Source organism: Geotrypetes seraphini, chromosome 8, assembly GCF_902459505.1.
Source record: "Geotrypetes seraphini chromosome 8, aGeoSer1.1, whole genome shotgun sequence".
Lineage (NCBI taxonomy): Eukaryota > Metazoa > Chordata > Amphibia > Gymnophiona > Dermophiidae > Geotrypetes > Geotrypetes seraphini.
The window spans coordinates 3,364,454-3,382,046 of record NC_047091.1 but is presented as its reverse complement, the minus strand read 5'-3'; the positions used below and the strand labels follow the sequence as shown (position 1 = coordinate 3,382,046).

General features: G+C 45.1%; 1 protein-coding gene across 1 annotated transcript in view; it reads left to right on the top strand.

Moving 5' to 3' along the window:
• EXOC3L2 (exocyst complex component 3 like 2) overlaps window positions 1-17,593 on the top strand; it is a 69,943-nt gene that overhangs the window by 12,800 nt on the left and 39,550 nt on the right. The window contains exons 3-4 of the mRNA XM_033956093.1: window positions 4,210-4,846; window positions 7,943-8,057. Coding sequence (XP_033811984.1) covers window positions 4,210-4,846; window positions 7,943-8,057 — 752 coding nt within the window. The remainder of the gene's footprint in view (window positions 1-4,209; window positions 4,847-7,942; window positions 8,058-17,593) is intronic.

Sequence of the window (17,593 nt, the reverse complement as noted above, 5' to 3'; positions counted from 1 at the left end):
AAGAATCTGTCCCTCTCTCCTCTCTCTATGCCCTTCATGATCTTATAAGTCTCTATCATATCTCCTCTAAGTCTCCTCTTCTCCAGGGAAAAGAGACCCAGTTTCTCCAATCTTTCTCTCTCTCTGTCTCCCTTTCTCTCTCTCTATTTCTCTGTCTCCCTTTCTCTCTTTCTGTCCCTCTCTACTCTCTCTATGCCCTTCATGATCTTGTAAGTCTCTATCATATCCCCTCTAAGTCTCCTCTTCTCCAGGGAAAAGAGACCCAGTTTCTCCAATCTCTCAGGGTATGAAAGGTTTTCCATCCCTTTTATCAGACGTGTCGCTCTCCTCTGAACCCTCTTGAGTAACACCATATCCTTCTTAAGGTACAGTGACCAATATTGGACGCAGTACTCCAGATGCGGGCGCACCATCGCCCGATACAATGGCAGGATAACTTCTTTCGTTCTAGTTGTAATACCCTTCTTGATAATATCTAGGATTCTGTTCGCCTTCTTAGAGGCCGCTGTGCACTGTGCCGACGGCTTCATTGTCATGTCCACCAGTACCCCAAAGTTCTTTTCTAGGCTACTTTCACCCATTACCAGCCCTCCCATTGTATAGCTGTACATCGGGTTTCTGTTTCCTACATACAAGACTTTACATTTCTCTACATTAAACTTCATCTGCCATCTTTTCACCCACTCTCCCAGTTTGTTCAGGTCCCTTTGTAAATCACAGTCTTCTTTAGTCCTAACCCCACTAAATAGTTTTGTGTCGTCTGCGAATTTTATAACTTCGCACTTCATCCCTGTTTCTAGATCATTTATAAATACATTGAACAGCAGTGGTCTGAGTTCCGACCCCTGCGGAAGACCACTTGTGACCCTCCTCCAGTCAGAATAGTGGCCCTTCACTCCCACCCTTTGCCTCCTACCTGCCAACCAATTTCCGATCCATCTATGTACGTCTCCTTCCAGCCTGTGGTTCTTCAGTTTCTGTAGTAGGCGTTTATGGGGTACCTTGTCAAAAGGTTTTCGGAAATCTAAGTATACGATGTCTATGGGGTCCCCCTTGTCCATCCGTTTGTTAATTCCTTCGAAGAAGTGCTATAAGTTCGTTTGGCACGATCTTCCCATGCAGAAGCCATGTTGCCTTGTTTTCATCAGCATCAGCTCATCGATGCTGTCTTTTTATCAGCGCTTCCGCCAACTTCCCCGGAACCGAAGACAAACTTACCGGTCTGCAGTTCCCTGGGTCGCCTCTCGATCCTTTTTTGAAGATGGGCGTAACATTAGCTATCTTCCAATCCTCTGGGATCACGCCTGTTTTCAGGGATAGATTGCAAACCTGCTGTAGTAGTTCTGCTATTTCCTCCTTTAGTTGTTTCAGTACCCTAGGGTGGATTCCGTCCGGGCCTGGGGATTTGTCAGTTTTTAATCTATCTATCTGCTTGTCTTCAAGGCTTACCTCCAAAAGAAAAAAAAATTAAAAGAATGAAATCGAAAATATCTAACTAAGGGCTCCTTTTACAAAGGTGCGTTAGGGCCTTAACGCACGGAATAGCACGCTAGCCGCTACCAAGTTTCCAAGTTTATTAGAAAAATTTGATTAATCGCCTATCACATTTCCTAGGCGATGTACAATCTCATAAAAAATCAGTTAAGGTGACAAATATGACAAACAGTATAATTACAGACATCTTTGAATAAGAAGCTTTTCAGAAATCCTTTAAAAATTTTTCTAAATTTTTTTCTTCTCTTAAGTGGGTTGGCAGAGAATATAATAATAATAATAATAATAACTTTATTTTTCTATACCGCCATAGTCAGGTGACTTCTAGGCGGTTCACACTGTAAGAAGGCTGGACATTCAGCGAATAACAAGGTCACAATACAATACAATAAGTCAACATACAATACAAGACAAAACAATACAATACAGTACGATACAATACAATGAGTGTATTAAAGGTGCTGTGACAGAGAATTTGGTAGACCATCTTATATTGATGACTCTCTGTGAAGGAATGGGCAGTAAGTTTTGGTTTGTAGATCTGAGTGATCTGATGGTGTATGGGGGTATTAGAATTCTGTCAATGAATAACAGGGCTTTCGCGATTTGAGCTTTATAAGTTGATAGTGCTATTTTATAGGTTATCCTATGTGTAATTGGAAGCCAATGTGTTTTCTTCAGAAAGGGTGTAACATGATCGAATTTTCTAGATTTGGTGATAACTTTGATTGCTGTATTTTGAATTATTTGAAGACGTCTTAGCTCCTTTTGTAAGGCGCCCTTGTAAAGTGAATTACAATAGTCCAGCTTGGAACTATTGTAATTCACTTTACAAGGGAATGAATTAGTGTATTCAAGGAGGATGGTTCAAGGAAGTTCGCTAATGATCTAATCATGTGTAGTCTATGGAAACTAGCTTTTACCATGGCACTAATTTGTTCGTGGTAATTCAGTTTTTGATCGATTATAACTCTTAGGATTTTGACAGAAGTGACCATTTGAAGCAGGGTATCATCGATGCATAATGGAAAGGATATATGAATACCATCTTTCCATGGGAAAAGTATGAATTTGGTCTTTGGGATGTTGAGTGATAGCATGTTCTCTCTTTGTCAGTGACTGATTTTTCCTAACTTCTGATTTAATATTGTATATTTCATTGGTGTTTGATGGGTCTAGAGAATGAAGGAGCTAAATGTCATCAATGTAAGCATATGCCGTAAATTCAATGGATTGGCACAACGTAAGTAAGGGTGCAAGAAAAATGTTAAACGTAAGTAAGGGTGCAAGTAAGGGAGCTTCAGGCAATTCGGCTGGCTCTCCTCCACTTTGAGCGTCTTCTCCAGAATCAGGTTGTGCATGTCATCTCGGACAACGCCACAGCAGTGGCTTATGTCAATTGCTAGGGGGGTACCAGGAGCACCTCTTTGCACACTGAAGCTTTACAGGATTGATGTGGCAGCCAAGCAGGATGCTGCTTTTGGCTCCTCCATTTTGGCAATAGGCTCATAAGTCCCACCCTGACTACGGGACTGCTCTGTTATATCCCACTTGTCCGGGAATAGAGCAGGATTGTACAAGAATGAAAGATTTAGCTTTGTACCTTTTGCTAATCTTCTTTCTTGTAAATCTATTATTCCTGGAACCCGCCCTGGGAATTGCTGAGTTTCCAGATGCCTGCCTTAACAAGTACAGGTAAGCTGAACTTCTAGTTTCCTGACCAGCCTTTCTAAGAGTACTACCTGAATATGTTTTGCACTTTGCATTGGAAGGTCCCTAGTTGTAGTGCCCCCTTACATAGTAACATAGTAGATGACGGCAGATAAAGACCCGAATGATCCATCAGTCTGCCCAACCTGATTCAATCTAAAAATTTGTTTGTTTGTTTTTTCTTAGCTATTTCTGGGCAAGAATCCAAAGCTTTGCCCTATACTGTTCTTAGGTTCCAACTACTCAAGTCTCTGTCAAAGCTCTGTTAGTGCAGGCTGTGTCTCCTTATAGCACGGTTTTAGTTTTTCAGGTTTATGCTGTTTAATAACCTGTGTTAATTATTTATGATTATTATGATATTTCATGTTATGAGCAGATTAGACTGATTTGTCAGGGAGTTTTTCCATACTCCTCCCTTTTGTCTGTGTCCTCTACAAGTGACCCTCTGCCTTTCTACCAACTGAATCCCTGAGGTAAGAGGGGATGGTCTGAAAAAATTATGTAAATGAATTCCTACAAGTGGGGATGCATAACCCACTTGTTCAGGAATAGAGTGTGGATTTACAAGAAAGAAAATTAGCAAAGGTAAGAATTTAATCTTTCGTTTGTCCTGTTTGTTTTGAATAGTACTACTTGTATGTCTAATAACAATGTGGTAATTTTAATAATAAGGGATGGATAGATATAGGGTAGCTACTACACAAAAGATCTCTTGGGGGAAGGGTTGCTTTCAGTGCTTCTTTTTTTTTAAGGGTTCATGTGTTCACAGACTGATTTAAAAAGGCACCATGGCATTCCCAGGCTTGACGTTCTCTTTGCCTAGCTCTGCAACAGCTCTGAATGAATAGATAATAATTGTTGCCTAAATGCCAGAGTGCCCCTAGATAATGAAGCCTGCGTTTATTCACAGTTTTTTTTCTCACTTTTACACTCTTTATTGGTACATTTTGGTTGCCACTAATGTGTTACCTTGATGCTTTTCTCTTTTCTTCTGATATATTTTAGTTTTGGAAATCTTCAGTTTGATCCAAAATCGGCAGTTGGAAATAGCCGATGAGTACATCATTGACCTGGAGGCTGAGTGTGATTGGGGTAGCAATGAGGAGATGGATGGAAACAAGGACTGTAGCCGCAAGGCCAGGGATGTGGCCTTACTTTACGAAGCCCTCTTGAAAGAGCTGTGGGACCTAGTAGCAGAATCCCTGACTGTCAAAAGCATCTATGCACCATTGGAGAGCCTCATCCAAGTGATCTACCAAGAAGAGGCTGCAGATAGGAAGTGGTTGGAAGGCAGGGGTGATTCTGTCAAACCTGATGCTAGTGGTCGGCCCAGGGAGCTCAAGAAGAGGTGGGCAGAAGCAGTAAAGAAGTCAACTAATAAGAGGCTCTGCCAGTGCTTGGATGGCAAGAGTGGATCTATACCAATACAGACAGAGAAGCTAAAGAAGTGTGTGGTAGAGGACCTGTACACAGTAAAGAATCACTTGGTGTGTGTTTATCCCAAGGAGTTCCAGGTCTTCAGGGTATACATGAGGAGCTACCACGAAGCCATTGCCAGCTGGCTGGGTCAAGTCATCTTGGGGGAACTGGACATTGCAGACCTCTATTTTGTGCTGGACTGGAATTGTAATGCTTACAGGAGGTGAGGAATAAGCCAATACACTTTCTGTCTTTCTGGTAATTGTTTATTTATATCCAACAATGTACACAAACAGAAATACTCAAGAGCCAACAGAGAGGCCCAGATCATAAACAAACAGAATATCCAATAATGCTGTCTTTTCTAATACTAAGACTTTATAAAAACTTTCTCAGTGCACCTCACTTCTGCCCTGCAATATTCATGGTTAATCTAATACAGAGATCCACAGTGTACATTTCTTTCAGCAATTCCACTACACTCACAGTACTGCCATGCATCTTGCAAATGCCTCACATGAAACATCACCTCCCCTCCCCATGCACACACATATACAGTGGAACCTTGGTTTATGAGCATAATTCATTCCAGAAGCATGCTTGTAAACCAAATTGCTCATATATCAAAGCAAGTTTCCCCATAGGAAGTAAGGGAAACCGCTTTGATTGGTTCCACCTCCTCCCCCCCCCTCCACGAGGCTACCGGCGCTGCTCCATTCTCCCCCCCCCTTGAGGAATCCGACGCTGTTCCAAACCCCTCCCCGCGATCCAGCTTCCCCCCCCCCCTGCGAACCAGCATCCCTCCCCGCTCGCGTTGCCCCCCTCCTTCTTCTGGGCTGGGTTGAGATTGAGAGCGAGACCAGAAGGCTTTGAGCATGCGCAAATGCTCAAAGCCAGTCCAGCCCAGCCCAGGCCAGAAGAGGGAGGATCTTCGGGCACCGGCACTGGTGCCAAGTCGGGTAAAGGGTGTCATTGACTGCTCGGGGGGGGGGGGAAGTAGGATCGCGGTGGGGGGGGGGCAATGCAAGCGGGGGGGATGCCGGATCGCTGGGGGGGATGCCGGATCGCTGGGAGGGCGCTCGTACAGCGAGGCAAGCTCGGTTTACGAGGCACCAGGTTTGCGAATGTTTTGCTCGTCTTGCAAAACACTCGCAAACTGCTGCACTCGTAAACCGAGGTACCACTGTATATGCACTCACAGCTCTGTCCTGCATCTTATTTCAATCCTGCAGCATAATGTTTCCTGCCCTCTCTCCCCCCAGCTTTGTCCATGTACCTTGTTTGTCTTACAGCTTCCCCCCCTCCAAATACACATAAACTCCCAGCTCTGTCGGTGCCCTGCAGTACTGAGACCCCTCATACACAGCTCTGCTAATGGACTGCCGGGTCATCAAGACCACCAAGAGCTAAATCTGATTTTGCCCAGGATTTCCCAGACCTGACCCCACACCCAAATGAGTTTCCAGGATATCTATATGCTTGAGATAATATGCACATGTTGGTCCCTCAGTATATGCAAAAGGGTCACATAGATGTTGATTGTGGTTCTTCTTAAAACCCAATGGCTTATGGGGCCACTGAAGCAATTTTCAAATCATCATGTCTCAGTTTTTAATATGCCTCCCATTCACATACTGCCTAATGGTCAGCGCTATTTAACCAGCTGGGAGCCATTCCCGACTGGTTAAATCGGTGTCTCGCAAACTTTTTCGAGCTGGGGCACACTAAACGTAGTGTCCCTGGCTCGAGACACCTGGAAGTGCGCTGGTGTCGGCTTGATGATGTCACGCGCATGCGCGCACAAGTCCTTCAAACGGGCCTTGCTCCGAGAGAAGTGCCGGCAGAGAGAAGAGGTGTCGATGTCGGGAGATTGCGAGAGGCACATCCTGTAGACAGTCAGCTGGCTCCTCTTCCTCAGTGTATCGCGGCACACTAGAAATCTCAGGAGGCACACAAGTTTGCGATACACTGGGAGGATTCAACAAAGGGCGTTGAGGGCGTTAGCCATGTGCCAAAAGCTAAAGACACCTATTATATTTCTATGGGCATCTTTAGCACCCTTTGCTGGTTTAGGTGGGATTCAACAAACATAAGAATGGCCTTACTGGGTCAGACCAATGGTCCTTTCAAGCCCTGTAGCCTGTTCTCATGGTGGTCAATCCAGGTCACTAATATCTGGCCAAAACCCAAGGAGTAGCAATATTCCATGCTACCGATCCAGGGCAAAAAGTGGCTCCCTCCATGTCTTTCTCAATAACAGACTATGGACTTTTCCTCCAGGAACTTGTCCAAACCTTTCTTAAAACCAGCTACGCTATTCCCTCTTACCACAATCTCTGGCAATGCGTTCCAGAGCTTAACTATTCTCTGAGTGAAAATAATTTCCTCCTATTGGTTTTAAAAATATTTTCCTGTAACTTCATCGAGTGTCCCCTAGTCTTTGTAATTTTTGACGGAGTGGAAAAATTGATCCACTTGTACCTGTTCGACTCCACTCAGGATTTTGTAGACTGCAATCATATCTCCCCTCAGCCGTCTCTTTTCCAAGCTGAAGAGCCATAACCTCTTTAGTCTTTCCTCTTACAAGAGGAGTTCCATCACCATTATCATTTTGGTCACTCTTCTTTGAACCTTTTCTAGCGCCACTATATCTTTCTCCCACTGAATATCCCAGTCACCGGCTATGTTGCGCCAATATTCATTGGCTATCCAGCTAAGTCTAGCAACCAGATATACCTTTTTTTTTTAGGCAGGTCAGTCTTTTGCCACTATATCGTAGCTGGCCAGTCAATGAATATCAGCTTGGCTATGTCTATGGTGGCAGCACTTAACCTAGAAATTCAATGCTGTTGGCCAGAAATGACCTTGACATTGAATATCTGGGCTTGCTGCCGACTGCGGGAGGTAGCCAGGCTGGCTCCTGCGGTCTGAATATCAGTCTCGTAATGTTTATCTGGACAACCTGAAGTCTGGCCAGAAGTTACCTGGTTGCTTGTGTGGGAATTTGGAATGCTCTCCCTGAGGATGGTGTGACAGAGATTTCTGTTCTGGGATTCAAGCGCAAGTTGGATGCACACCTTCTTGCAAATCATATTGAGGGCTACGGCATATCTGGGTCTCCAATCAGGAGTACCTAAATGGACCGCCACGTGTGTGGATCACCAGACTGGATGGACCTCGGTCTGATCCGGTGAAGGCTTTTCTTATGTTCTTATGAATGTTGGGCCCCAGGTTAACAATTCTGATAATTCTGTTTGAGTTCCTAATTTTGTGGTCTTGCTGCTATTATTTTTTCTGATGACTGGTCTCTCTCTACCAGAGAAGTGCTAGAGCGAACAGAGATTGCATCCCTGGTCCATGCTGAGGAACTGGGCTCCCTGCTATCCACTGAGACACAATTATTCCTGGAGGAGGCATGCATCAGTGCTGTGGAGGTACTGCATAAATCATTGTACTGCACTTGGAGTGGGGGTGGGGGATTGCCATACTTCATCACACAACTCATCACACAAAAAGCTGCAGCCAGTAGTAATGAAAGCAAGAAAGCAGCTAGTGTGTACTTATAGGGTTTGTTCCTGCTTGGTAGCCAGGAGGAATTACCGCTCATTACCCACTGGTACCACTACCACTAAGCTCAGAACCAGTACCAACAACTTCCCTGATTAGGAGCCATGGGGAAGTGTGTTGAGAAGTTCTGTGGAACATGCATGTGTCTGTACAGTGCTGTGTACATTGAGGCATTTTCTGCAAATTATACATGTACATGCATCATGCACAGGCACTCCTGGAGCATATTTTTGGTGAAGCAGGGACAGGATTGTACTGTAAGCACATATTTTATAAAATATGCAAGTTCATGCATAGAGTACACATACACAATTTATACCACCTTCAAAGCAGGTGTACACCAGCAATTACATGCTACAGGGACTCATTTTGGGAATCTATTTAATAAAGGCACATTGGTGCTTATGTTAGCTTTAAAAAACTGATATTCTCCTGACTGCCACAGCCGGAACTTAACCTAAATATTCAATGTGTGGCCTAATCTGGACGCTGACTCGGCCGTCAGAAGTTATTGGGGTGTCAGCCTTTATTCAAATGGTGCTTAGATAGCAAACGGATAAAACTAGGTTATCAAAAAGACTGTCCTATCTTTATCCGCTTTATTATCCGGATAAAAGTTTGAGGCCCAGATGCGCAAAAGCTTGCTGTGCAAGTTACTTGCAAGGCAGCTCAAAAGGGCTCTCGGGGGGCTTTTACCAATCACAGTAGCAGCCACTGAGACCCCTATACAAATACATTACAAAGATCGCATTAGTATTTAAATGAGCACTTCTTGGATTGCTCAAAAGGGAACACCCATCTCTTACTGAGGAAACATTTATCCACAGGTCTGGAGTTGCCGGTAGCCGTTTCTGTTCATGTTGTGTCCCGTGAACACTCGCAACAACTGCACCCATATCCAGCCTTAAACAAAAAAAACAACAACCCAGAGCCACGATCAGCTGATCAAGCAGGACTCACCGGAGCTGCAATCGGCTGAGCCAGTTGGATTCACCAGAGCCACGATCAGCTGATCGTGGCTCCAGTGAGGAAAGGAAAGGTGGCAGCTGGCAAAGGACACTGGGGGGATGGGAACTACTGGGCCTGCTCAGAAGAGATGTGCCTAATGCTTAGCTCTTCTGAGCAGGCACCAGGCACAGTTCCTTCCCTCTTCTTACTGGGCTCAGCATAAATAGCATGCAATTTAAATTCTATTTGTGCTGAGCATGGCCTGCTAAAGAAAAATCGCTCCCAACTTCAAATTTTTTTACCAGGCTACCGAAGCATTGAGCCTGAATATGATCATTAATCTGATAAACTCTGGTTCCACCCTTACTCTACCCATTGATCACCCCAGCACACATCCTGCAGAATTCTCCCTTAATTTTCAGTGGCACTATGCAATTGTCACTAGGGCTAGATTCACTAAACTTTCCGATCCTGTAACGATGGTTGCAAAACCGGTTTTACTGGTTTTGTGATTGTTCCTGTTCCCCGGCCCGATTCACTAAACTGCTGTCCGATTAATCTCTGATCCGATCTACCCATGCAAATGAGTAAAACCCCCATGCAAAATAGCCAAGCGATTGATTCACTAACAATTGTATGGCTATTGTGCATTCGGTTTTACAATTGTAAAACCCGACTGCTGTAGACCTGTCGGTAATTTTGTTACCGACAGGTCTGCCTGGTTTTTGGGGGTTTTTTTTCCATTTTTTGTTAATGGCCTTATATTGTGCATGTATTACACATGCAAAATATCTGGCCAATAAAATTTTTTTTATAAAAAAGCCCCCCCCCCCAACAAAGCACTCCCTCCCTTCCCCCCATGTCAGTAACACAAATTTTATACACGAATACAGGATGTCCGGTGCAGTACTCAGACTTAGGAGTACTGGTAGACAAGTCAGTGAAACAGTCCGCACAATGTGCAGTGGCGGTGAAAAGGGCGAACAGAATGCTAGGAATGATTAAAAAAGGGATCACAAACAGATCAGAGAAGGTTATCATGCCGCTGTACCAGGCCGTGGTACGCCTCCACGTAGAATACTGCGTCCAACACTGGTCGCCGTACATGAAAAAGGACGTAGTACTGCTCGAAAGGGTCCAGAGAAGAGCGACAAAAATGGTTAAGGGACTGGAGGAGTTTGCAATACAGTGGGAGGCTAGAGAAACGGCCTCTTCTCCCTTGAAAAGAGGAGATTGAGAAGGGACATGATCAAAACATTCAAGATAATGAAGGGAATAGACTTAGTAGAGAAAGAGAAATTGTTCACCCTCTCCAAGGTAGAGAGAACGAAAGGGCACTCTCTAAAGTTAAAAGGGGATAGATTCTGTAAGGAAGTTCTTCTTCACCCAGAGAGTGGTAGAAATCTGGAACGTTCTTCCGGAGGCTGTTATAGGGGAAAACACCCTCCAGGGATTCAAGACAAGGTTAGACAAGTTGCTGCTGAACCAGAACATATGCAGGTAAGGCTAGATTCAAGTAGGGCACTGGTGTTTGACCTAAGGGCCGCCGCATGAGCGGACTGCTGGGCACGATGGACCACTGGTCTGACCCAGCAGCAGCAGTTCTTATGTTCTTATGAAAAAATTGCAGGAGGGATGCCCACTCCCTCCTGCCATTGGCACTCCCTCCACCACACTCCAAAATATGGCAGGAGGGATGCTGACTCCCTCCTGTCATCGAGCCAACTCCTTCCTTCCCCCCTGCCAAAACAAATGGTAGGATGGATGCCCACTCCCTACTGGCCACCGGACGCGGATGCCCCCTCTCCATACCTGTAAAAGTTAGGAGCAAGAGTGATATTAATTCTCACCTGCTCCGGAGGCCTCTAGCGATGCATGTGATGCATGGGGAGGGGCCTAAGGTCCTGATTGGCTCAGGTGCCTCGGGCTCCTCCCTTGGGTGGGGCCTGAGGTGCCTGAGCCAATCAGGGACTTCCTTAGGTAGTAGCCTAAGGAAGTCCATGATTGGATCAGGCGCCTCAGGCCCCTTCCAAGGGATGAGCCCGAGGCGCCTGAGCCAATCAGGGCTTTAGGCCCCTCCCCTTGCATCACATGGTGCACCGGGGCGGGGCCGAAGGCCTGCAGTTCATCGCAGGAGGGACTGAGCACCCCTCCTGCTCCCAACTTTTAAAGGGATGGGACGGATAGAGGACATCCGCGTCCGGTTGCAGGAGGGAGTGGGCATCTCTCCTGCTGTTTGTTTTGGTAGGGGGGATGGAAGGAGTCGGCCTGATGGCAGGAGGGAATTGGCATCCCTCCTTCCATATTTTGGAGCGTGGTGGGGGGAGCGCCGATAGCAGGAAGGAGTGGGCATCCCTCCTGCTATTTTATGTGTATATATATATATGTATATATATGTATGTATGTGTGTGTATATATATGTATGTATATATATATTGTTCTACGTTAATATATATATACGTTAATATATATATAGATAGATATTAACGTAGAACAATATACATATACATACACATATACATCTATATCTATAGATAGATATAGATATAGACATATATGTTTTAACGTAGAACAAATCTATTCCAGAGAAAGGAAAAACCAGAGGACATAATTTGAGGTTGAGGGGTGGTAGATTGAAGAGTAATGTTAGGAAATTCTTCTTTATGGAGAGGGTGGTTGATGCGTGGAATGCACTCCCGAGGGAGGTGGTAGAGAAGAAAATGGTGACGGAGTTCAAACAAGCATGGGACGAACACAGAGGATCTCTAATCAGAAAATAATGGGTATACATTGAAGGAACTAAGGCCAGTACTGGGCTGGCTTGCACAGCCTGTGTCCGTGTATGGACATTCAGTTGAGGACGGGCTGGGATGGTTAAGATGGGCTGGAGTGAGCGTTGATGGAGACTTCAGTAGATGGAACCTAAGCACACTACTGGGCAGGGCTCTGTGTTTCTGGCCCAGAAATATCTCAGAAAAAGGACCATTTAAACTAAATTAATTTATGGAGCATGTATAGTTGGGCAGACTGGATGGACCACTTGGGTTTTTATCAGCCGTCATTTACTATGTTACTATGTATGTTACTATATGAGTGTCACTGAATCAAACAAATATAAAAGTTAAATAACCCTTAATAGTTCAAACACTTCTAATTGCCTTATATTCAAAATACAAAAGTTTAGGCATGGCTGAACAGTGCTCAAAAGCCATGCCACTATCATACAGCTGATAAGTAATAGGGCTCACCCACCTTATGTATATTCCTTCTTTTAATATCTGAAATGCCGAAAAAGAAAATACGTCAAACAACATCATAATGCCAGAAAGTGTGCAGACTCTCAGACAACTTTTATACATTCCATACAAAGACAGAGGCGATAAGTGGAGTGCCACAAGGCTCCGTCCTGGGCCCGATGTTGTTCAACATCTATATAAGAGACTTGACAGAAGGGCTCCGAGGTAGAATAACATTATTCGCCGATGATGCCAAACTAAGCAATGTAGTGAGCAAAAGCACAACAGACAAAAATGCAATGGCAGACGATATGATGCATGACCTACTTCTACTGGAGCGCTGGTCTAGGTCCTGGCAACTCAGTTTCAATGCCAAAAAATGCAAAGTCATGCACCTGGGAAGCCAAAATCCATGCAAGATTTATACCCTAAATGGTGAGATCCTGACAAGAACTGAAGCAGAAAGAGACTTAGGGGTGATTGTCAGGGAAGACATGAAGTCTGCAAATCAAGTGGAGCAAGCTTCATCCAAAGCAAGGCAAATCATAGGTTGCATACGCAGGAGTTTCATCAGCCATAAACCTGAAGTCATTATGCCACTATATAGATCCATGGTGAGACCGCACCTGGAGTACTGTGTGCAATTCTGGAGGCCGCATTACCGCAAGGATGTGCTGAGACTGGAATCGGTCCAGAGAATGGCCACCAGGATGGTCTCGGGACTCAAGGAGCTCCCGTACGAGGAGCGGTTAGGGAAATTGCAGCTCTACTCACTTGAACGTAGAGAGAGGGGAGATATGATCGAGACATTCAAGTATCTCACGGGCCACATCGAGGTGGAAGAAGACATCTTCTTCAAGGGTCCCGCGGCAACAAGGGGGCATTTGTGGAAAATCAGGGGCGGGAAACTGCACAGTGACACTAGGAAGTTCTTCTTCACTAAAAGGGTGGTTGATCGCTGGAATAGTCTTCCACTTCAGGTTATTGAGGCCAGTAGTGTGCCAGATTTTAAGGCCAGATGGGATAGACATGTGGGATCTATCCGCAAAGATAGATAGGGAGGGTCACTGGAGTGGGCAGACTTGATGGGCCGTGGCCCTTATCTGCTGTGTATTTCTATGTTTCTATGATAAAAGCAAAAAATAATGCAGAATTAGAATGGAATGCTAAATTTAGGGGAGTGTCCATTTTGACCAAGAAACAATGTCAGTCCTTAAAGAAATTGAATAATTTAACAGATAGTTTAATTCACTCTGTTGACAAAGGAGGAGCTATAGTGGCATGGGGCAAACCTCAACATTTATTTTAGAGGATGTTAATAAATACCTTTCTGATACTCATTTTTTACATCAGCCTACTTATAATAATAATAATAATAATAACTTTATTTTTGTATACCGCCATACCCCGAAGAGTTCTAGGCGGTTCACATTAGTTAGACAGAGATTACAAGTGGTTACATATCAAATTGATCATAGAGTTGCAAACAGCAAGGAGAGAAGTAGAGGGGGTAGGGGAGTAGATCAGAAGGGGGGAGGAGGAGGATTGAAAAGGGGCATTAAGGGTCTTGGTCTCGGAATGGTGAGTTTTGAGTAATTTTCTAAAGTCGAGGTAGTTGTAGGCCTTGAGGACCATTTGGGCTAGCAATTCAAAATGTGGTCAATAAAGGATTCCATTATGGACACCTCACCAAGGCCAAGAGTAAAATTCCTCATGTTGAATCATCCCCAAACCCCTATCTTGTATTTGATTCCTAAGATTCATAAATTTCATTACGAGGGACTGTTTTAGAACCTTTGTCTAAATTTGTTGACAATTTTTTTTTGAAACCTTTTATGTGCCACGCTAGATCTTATATACAAGGCACAGCTCTTTTTTTTGTTAAAATTCCAAACTTTTCTACAAGTTTCTCAGGCTGATTAGCTTATTACCTTGTATTTAGAAGCATTATCTACAAATATACCTCAACAAGCTGTCTTTCGAATTGTTCATCAAACTTTTGATAGAGGTGCCTTTCAACACATTTCTACCGAATGTTTGATGGCTTTAGTGCATCTCACATTGTCCTTGCCATAGACTATATAAAGTGTTTTGATTTGTTTTTTTTCTTGGAACTGTTAAAACTTTAAGAAAGTTTAGCTGTCGGGTAAGAACGTGGGAGGGCCTGACTATCACAGAAGTTTAGGTGATGTTGTTCCCTTCCCTTGATGGGATGAGTGGATAAAGTTAAAGGCAGCACAAACACTTTTCATGCAGTAGTGCAATATGATTTTGTTTTGTTTTGGTTATTTTGCTGTGGGGAAAAATAAAAGCTTGCCTTTTATAGAACAGAAGCGAAGGCTCAAGGAATGGCCAGCGTAAGAGCCTACATGAAGAGGAAGCTGTAAAGAGTTTGCTTGAGGAACTGGGAAACAAAGGAAGCTAATGAGTTTAACTGGAAGTGAGTTAAACTTAAAAGCAGTATGAACTCTGGCACGTTTCAAGAGCTGACTTTTGGAAACAACTGATAAAATGAAACTCCAGTGCTTAAAGGAATTTTGTTCTTGTTTTGAAAGGGATTTTTTTTATATAACAAAATTACATTTTTTTTCCTCATTGACTGGGATGTAATAAAGTTTTGTTTTGGCCAGTAATTAGCCTGATGGACTCCCTATATTGGGGTGATTGGGGAGAGGGATAGAAGGTTCCCTTCATAAGCAGCAGTTAGCTGAGATCGTCTGGAACCAAACGTGGTGTTGCACTCCATGCTAGGCACCTGCCTAACCCAAGGGTTGAACGAACACACTCACACACATACTCTTTGTCTTTGTGTAGGAAGTATAAAGCTCTTTGGGGATAACAGGGTACAGATAGAGGTTTACCTTACAGGACATTGAGCGAATAGGGTATGGACATTTTAGGTTAGATTGGGAAAACTTTCAGGTCATGGACCTGGAGGGCCGCCGCGGGAGCGGACTGCCGGGCGCGATGGACTCCTGGTCTGACCCGGCAGAGGCAATGCTTATGTTCTTATGTTTGAAAGAGATGGTACACTTTGTGATGTCATGATGTTTGACGTCTTTTCTTTTTTGGTGATTCAGACATAAAAAGAAGGAACATCCACAAGGTAGGTAAGCCCTATAACTTATTATCCCAGGACAAGCAGGCAGCATATTCTCACGCATGGGTAAGGTGACCATATGTTCCGTTTTCAATGGGACCGTCCCGTTATTGGAGCAACCATCCCGTTGTCCTGACCCACCGCTTTGGGAAGCCGAAATGTCCCGTTTTCAGGGACAGCGTCCTGAAGCTGTGCACAGGGACAATGGACTGGCGATTGCTTCCCCTCCCTGCCGCGCTAAAGCCTCCCTCGAGTGCCGATTCAAACCCCCACCCCACTCCCGCCCGCCGCAGCCTCTGCTTCTTGACGTCCAGAAGCCTTCTTCCTGACGTCAATTCTGACGTCGGAAAAGAAGTTCCGGGTGATTGGCTGGTTTGTTGAGTTGATATGTGGAGCGCGTTTGGGGGTTCTGGCCCTGGTCTTCAGTTTTGGGTTTGATTTAGGAAGCGAGCTGCTATGCAGTTTAAGGGTGGTATTTTTTTGATGTGTGTAGTGGATTTGGTGGGGAAGCTTTGGATTATGGGGGGGGGGGGGGTTGATGGCGTTCTCTATTCGGCTGTGCACCGTGTGACGTGTCCCGAACGTGTTTTGGAGAAGGTGAACAGAAAAATTGAGTGGGAGGAGGATGGAAAGTAAAAATGAAAAGGTTAGTTACTAAGAGTATGAGCGCAGTTTTGGGTGTGTTTGGAGTGGATTTCAACTCCATTGTTTGTGTGTTTCAAAGGAATGCGGATTGTCCTGTGGGCCCTTGCGGGAGGCTGCCTTGTGGTGGGGCGGGTCCCGTTGGGCTCGTTGGGGGTTAGGCCAGGACAAGCAGGCAGGTATTCTCACATGTGGGTGACGTCATCCAACGGAGCCCGGATGCGGACGCCTCACAAGCAGACTTGCTTGAAGAAACTCAAAAGTTTCGAGTCGCCCGCACCACGCATGCGCGAGTGCCTTCCCGCCCAGCACAGGACGCGTCTCCTCAGTTCTCAGTTTTCTGCGGAGCCGAGAAGTCCGTCTTTGACTCTCTGCGTTCAACTTCGTTCACTTTTTGCATTCTCTCAACCGCGGTTGGTGTTTTTTCTTCACGAATCGCTGTTTTATTTTATTTTGTTTCTTTTCTTTTACTATAAAAAAAAAATTTTTGTCTTCTTCCGTTCGTTTTCCGGGACGGGCTGCTCAGCCGCAGCCCGCGAGCTTCGACTTTGCGGCAGCTATTTTTCTGCCTATGTCCCGGCCTGCTACAGGCTTTAAGAGATGTAGGAAGTGTCAGCGCGCGATCTCTCTCACGGACCCTCACAGATGCTGCCTCAAGTGCCTTGGGCCGAAACATCATCCTAGGTCGTGCCTGCCTTGCCAAACACTTCAGCCTCGTGCCTTCAAACGTCGTTGCATTCTGGTGGACAAGCTTTTCGAGATGGAGTCTCCGACTGATCCTTCGACTTCGAAGGCGTCTTCGGCCTCGACTTCCATCGAGCCTCCTTCGGCGCCTACTGCTTCCACCTCGAGCCTCATCAGACCTTCGTCGTTTGCAGCGGCTGTTGCTTCGACGTCATCTACTGTATCTTCCCCTGTTTCCTCAGAAAGCTCAGCAGTCGGTTCCACCGGTGGTGATTAAAGTGTCCAAGACTATTAAGTTGAAGCACACTCACACTACCTCGAAGGAACCTCCAGCCAAGGCAGGTGGTCCGGTTTCAGACGCGGGTCCATCCTTGCCGGCTTCTTTCCAGACCATATTAGAGAAGCAGTTTCTTCAGTACCTTACTATTATGGGACCTAAACTGCTTCCTCTTATCCAGCCTGGGCATTCTGAAGACTCCTGTGAGGTCGAGCTGCTTCCTATGTCCCAGTCTGAGCAGGATCTCTGCGAGTGTCTGGTCTGCCATCCAAGCACAAAAAGCAAGGAGCAGATTCTTTGCGAGTGCATTGACAAGAATCCTCACACTCTAAACAACGAGCAGAGTCTTTGAGAGTGCATCGAGGTTCCTCCACCAACCCTCTGGAGCTTCGATCGACAGCCTCTAGCCCTATTCATACATGGACATTGGCTGCTTTCGTCTCCGAGGCGAAATCTCCTCGATCCTCGAGATCTGGTTCCAGACACAGTTCTCACCACCGTTTGAGGCCTTCATCG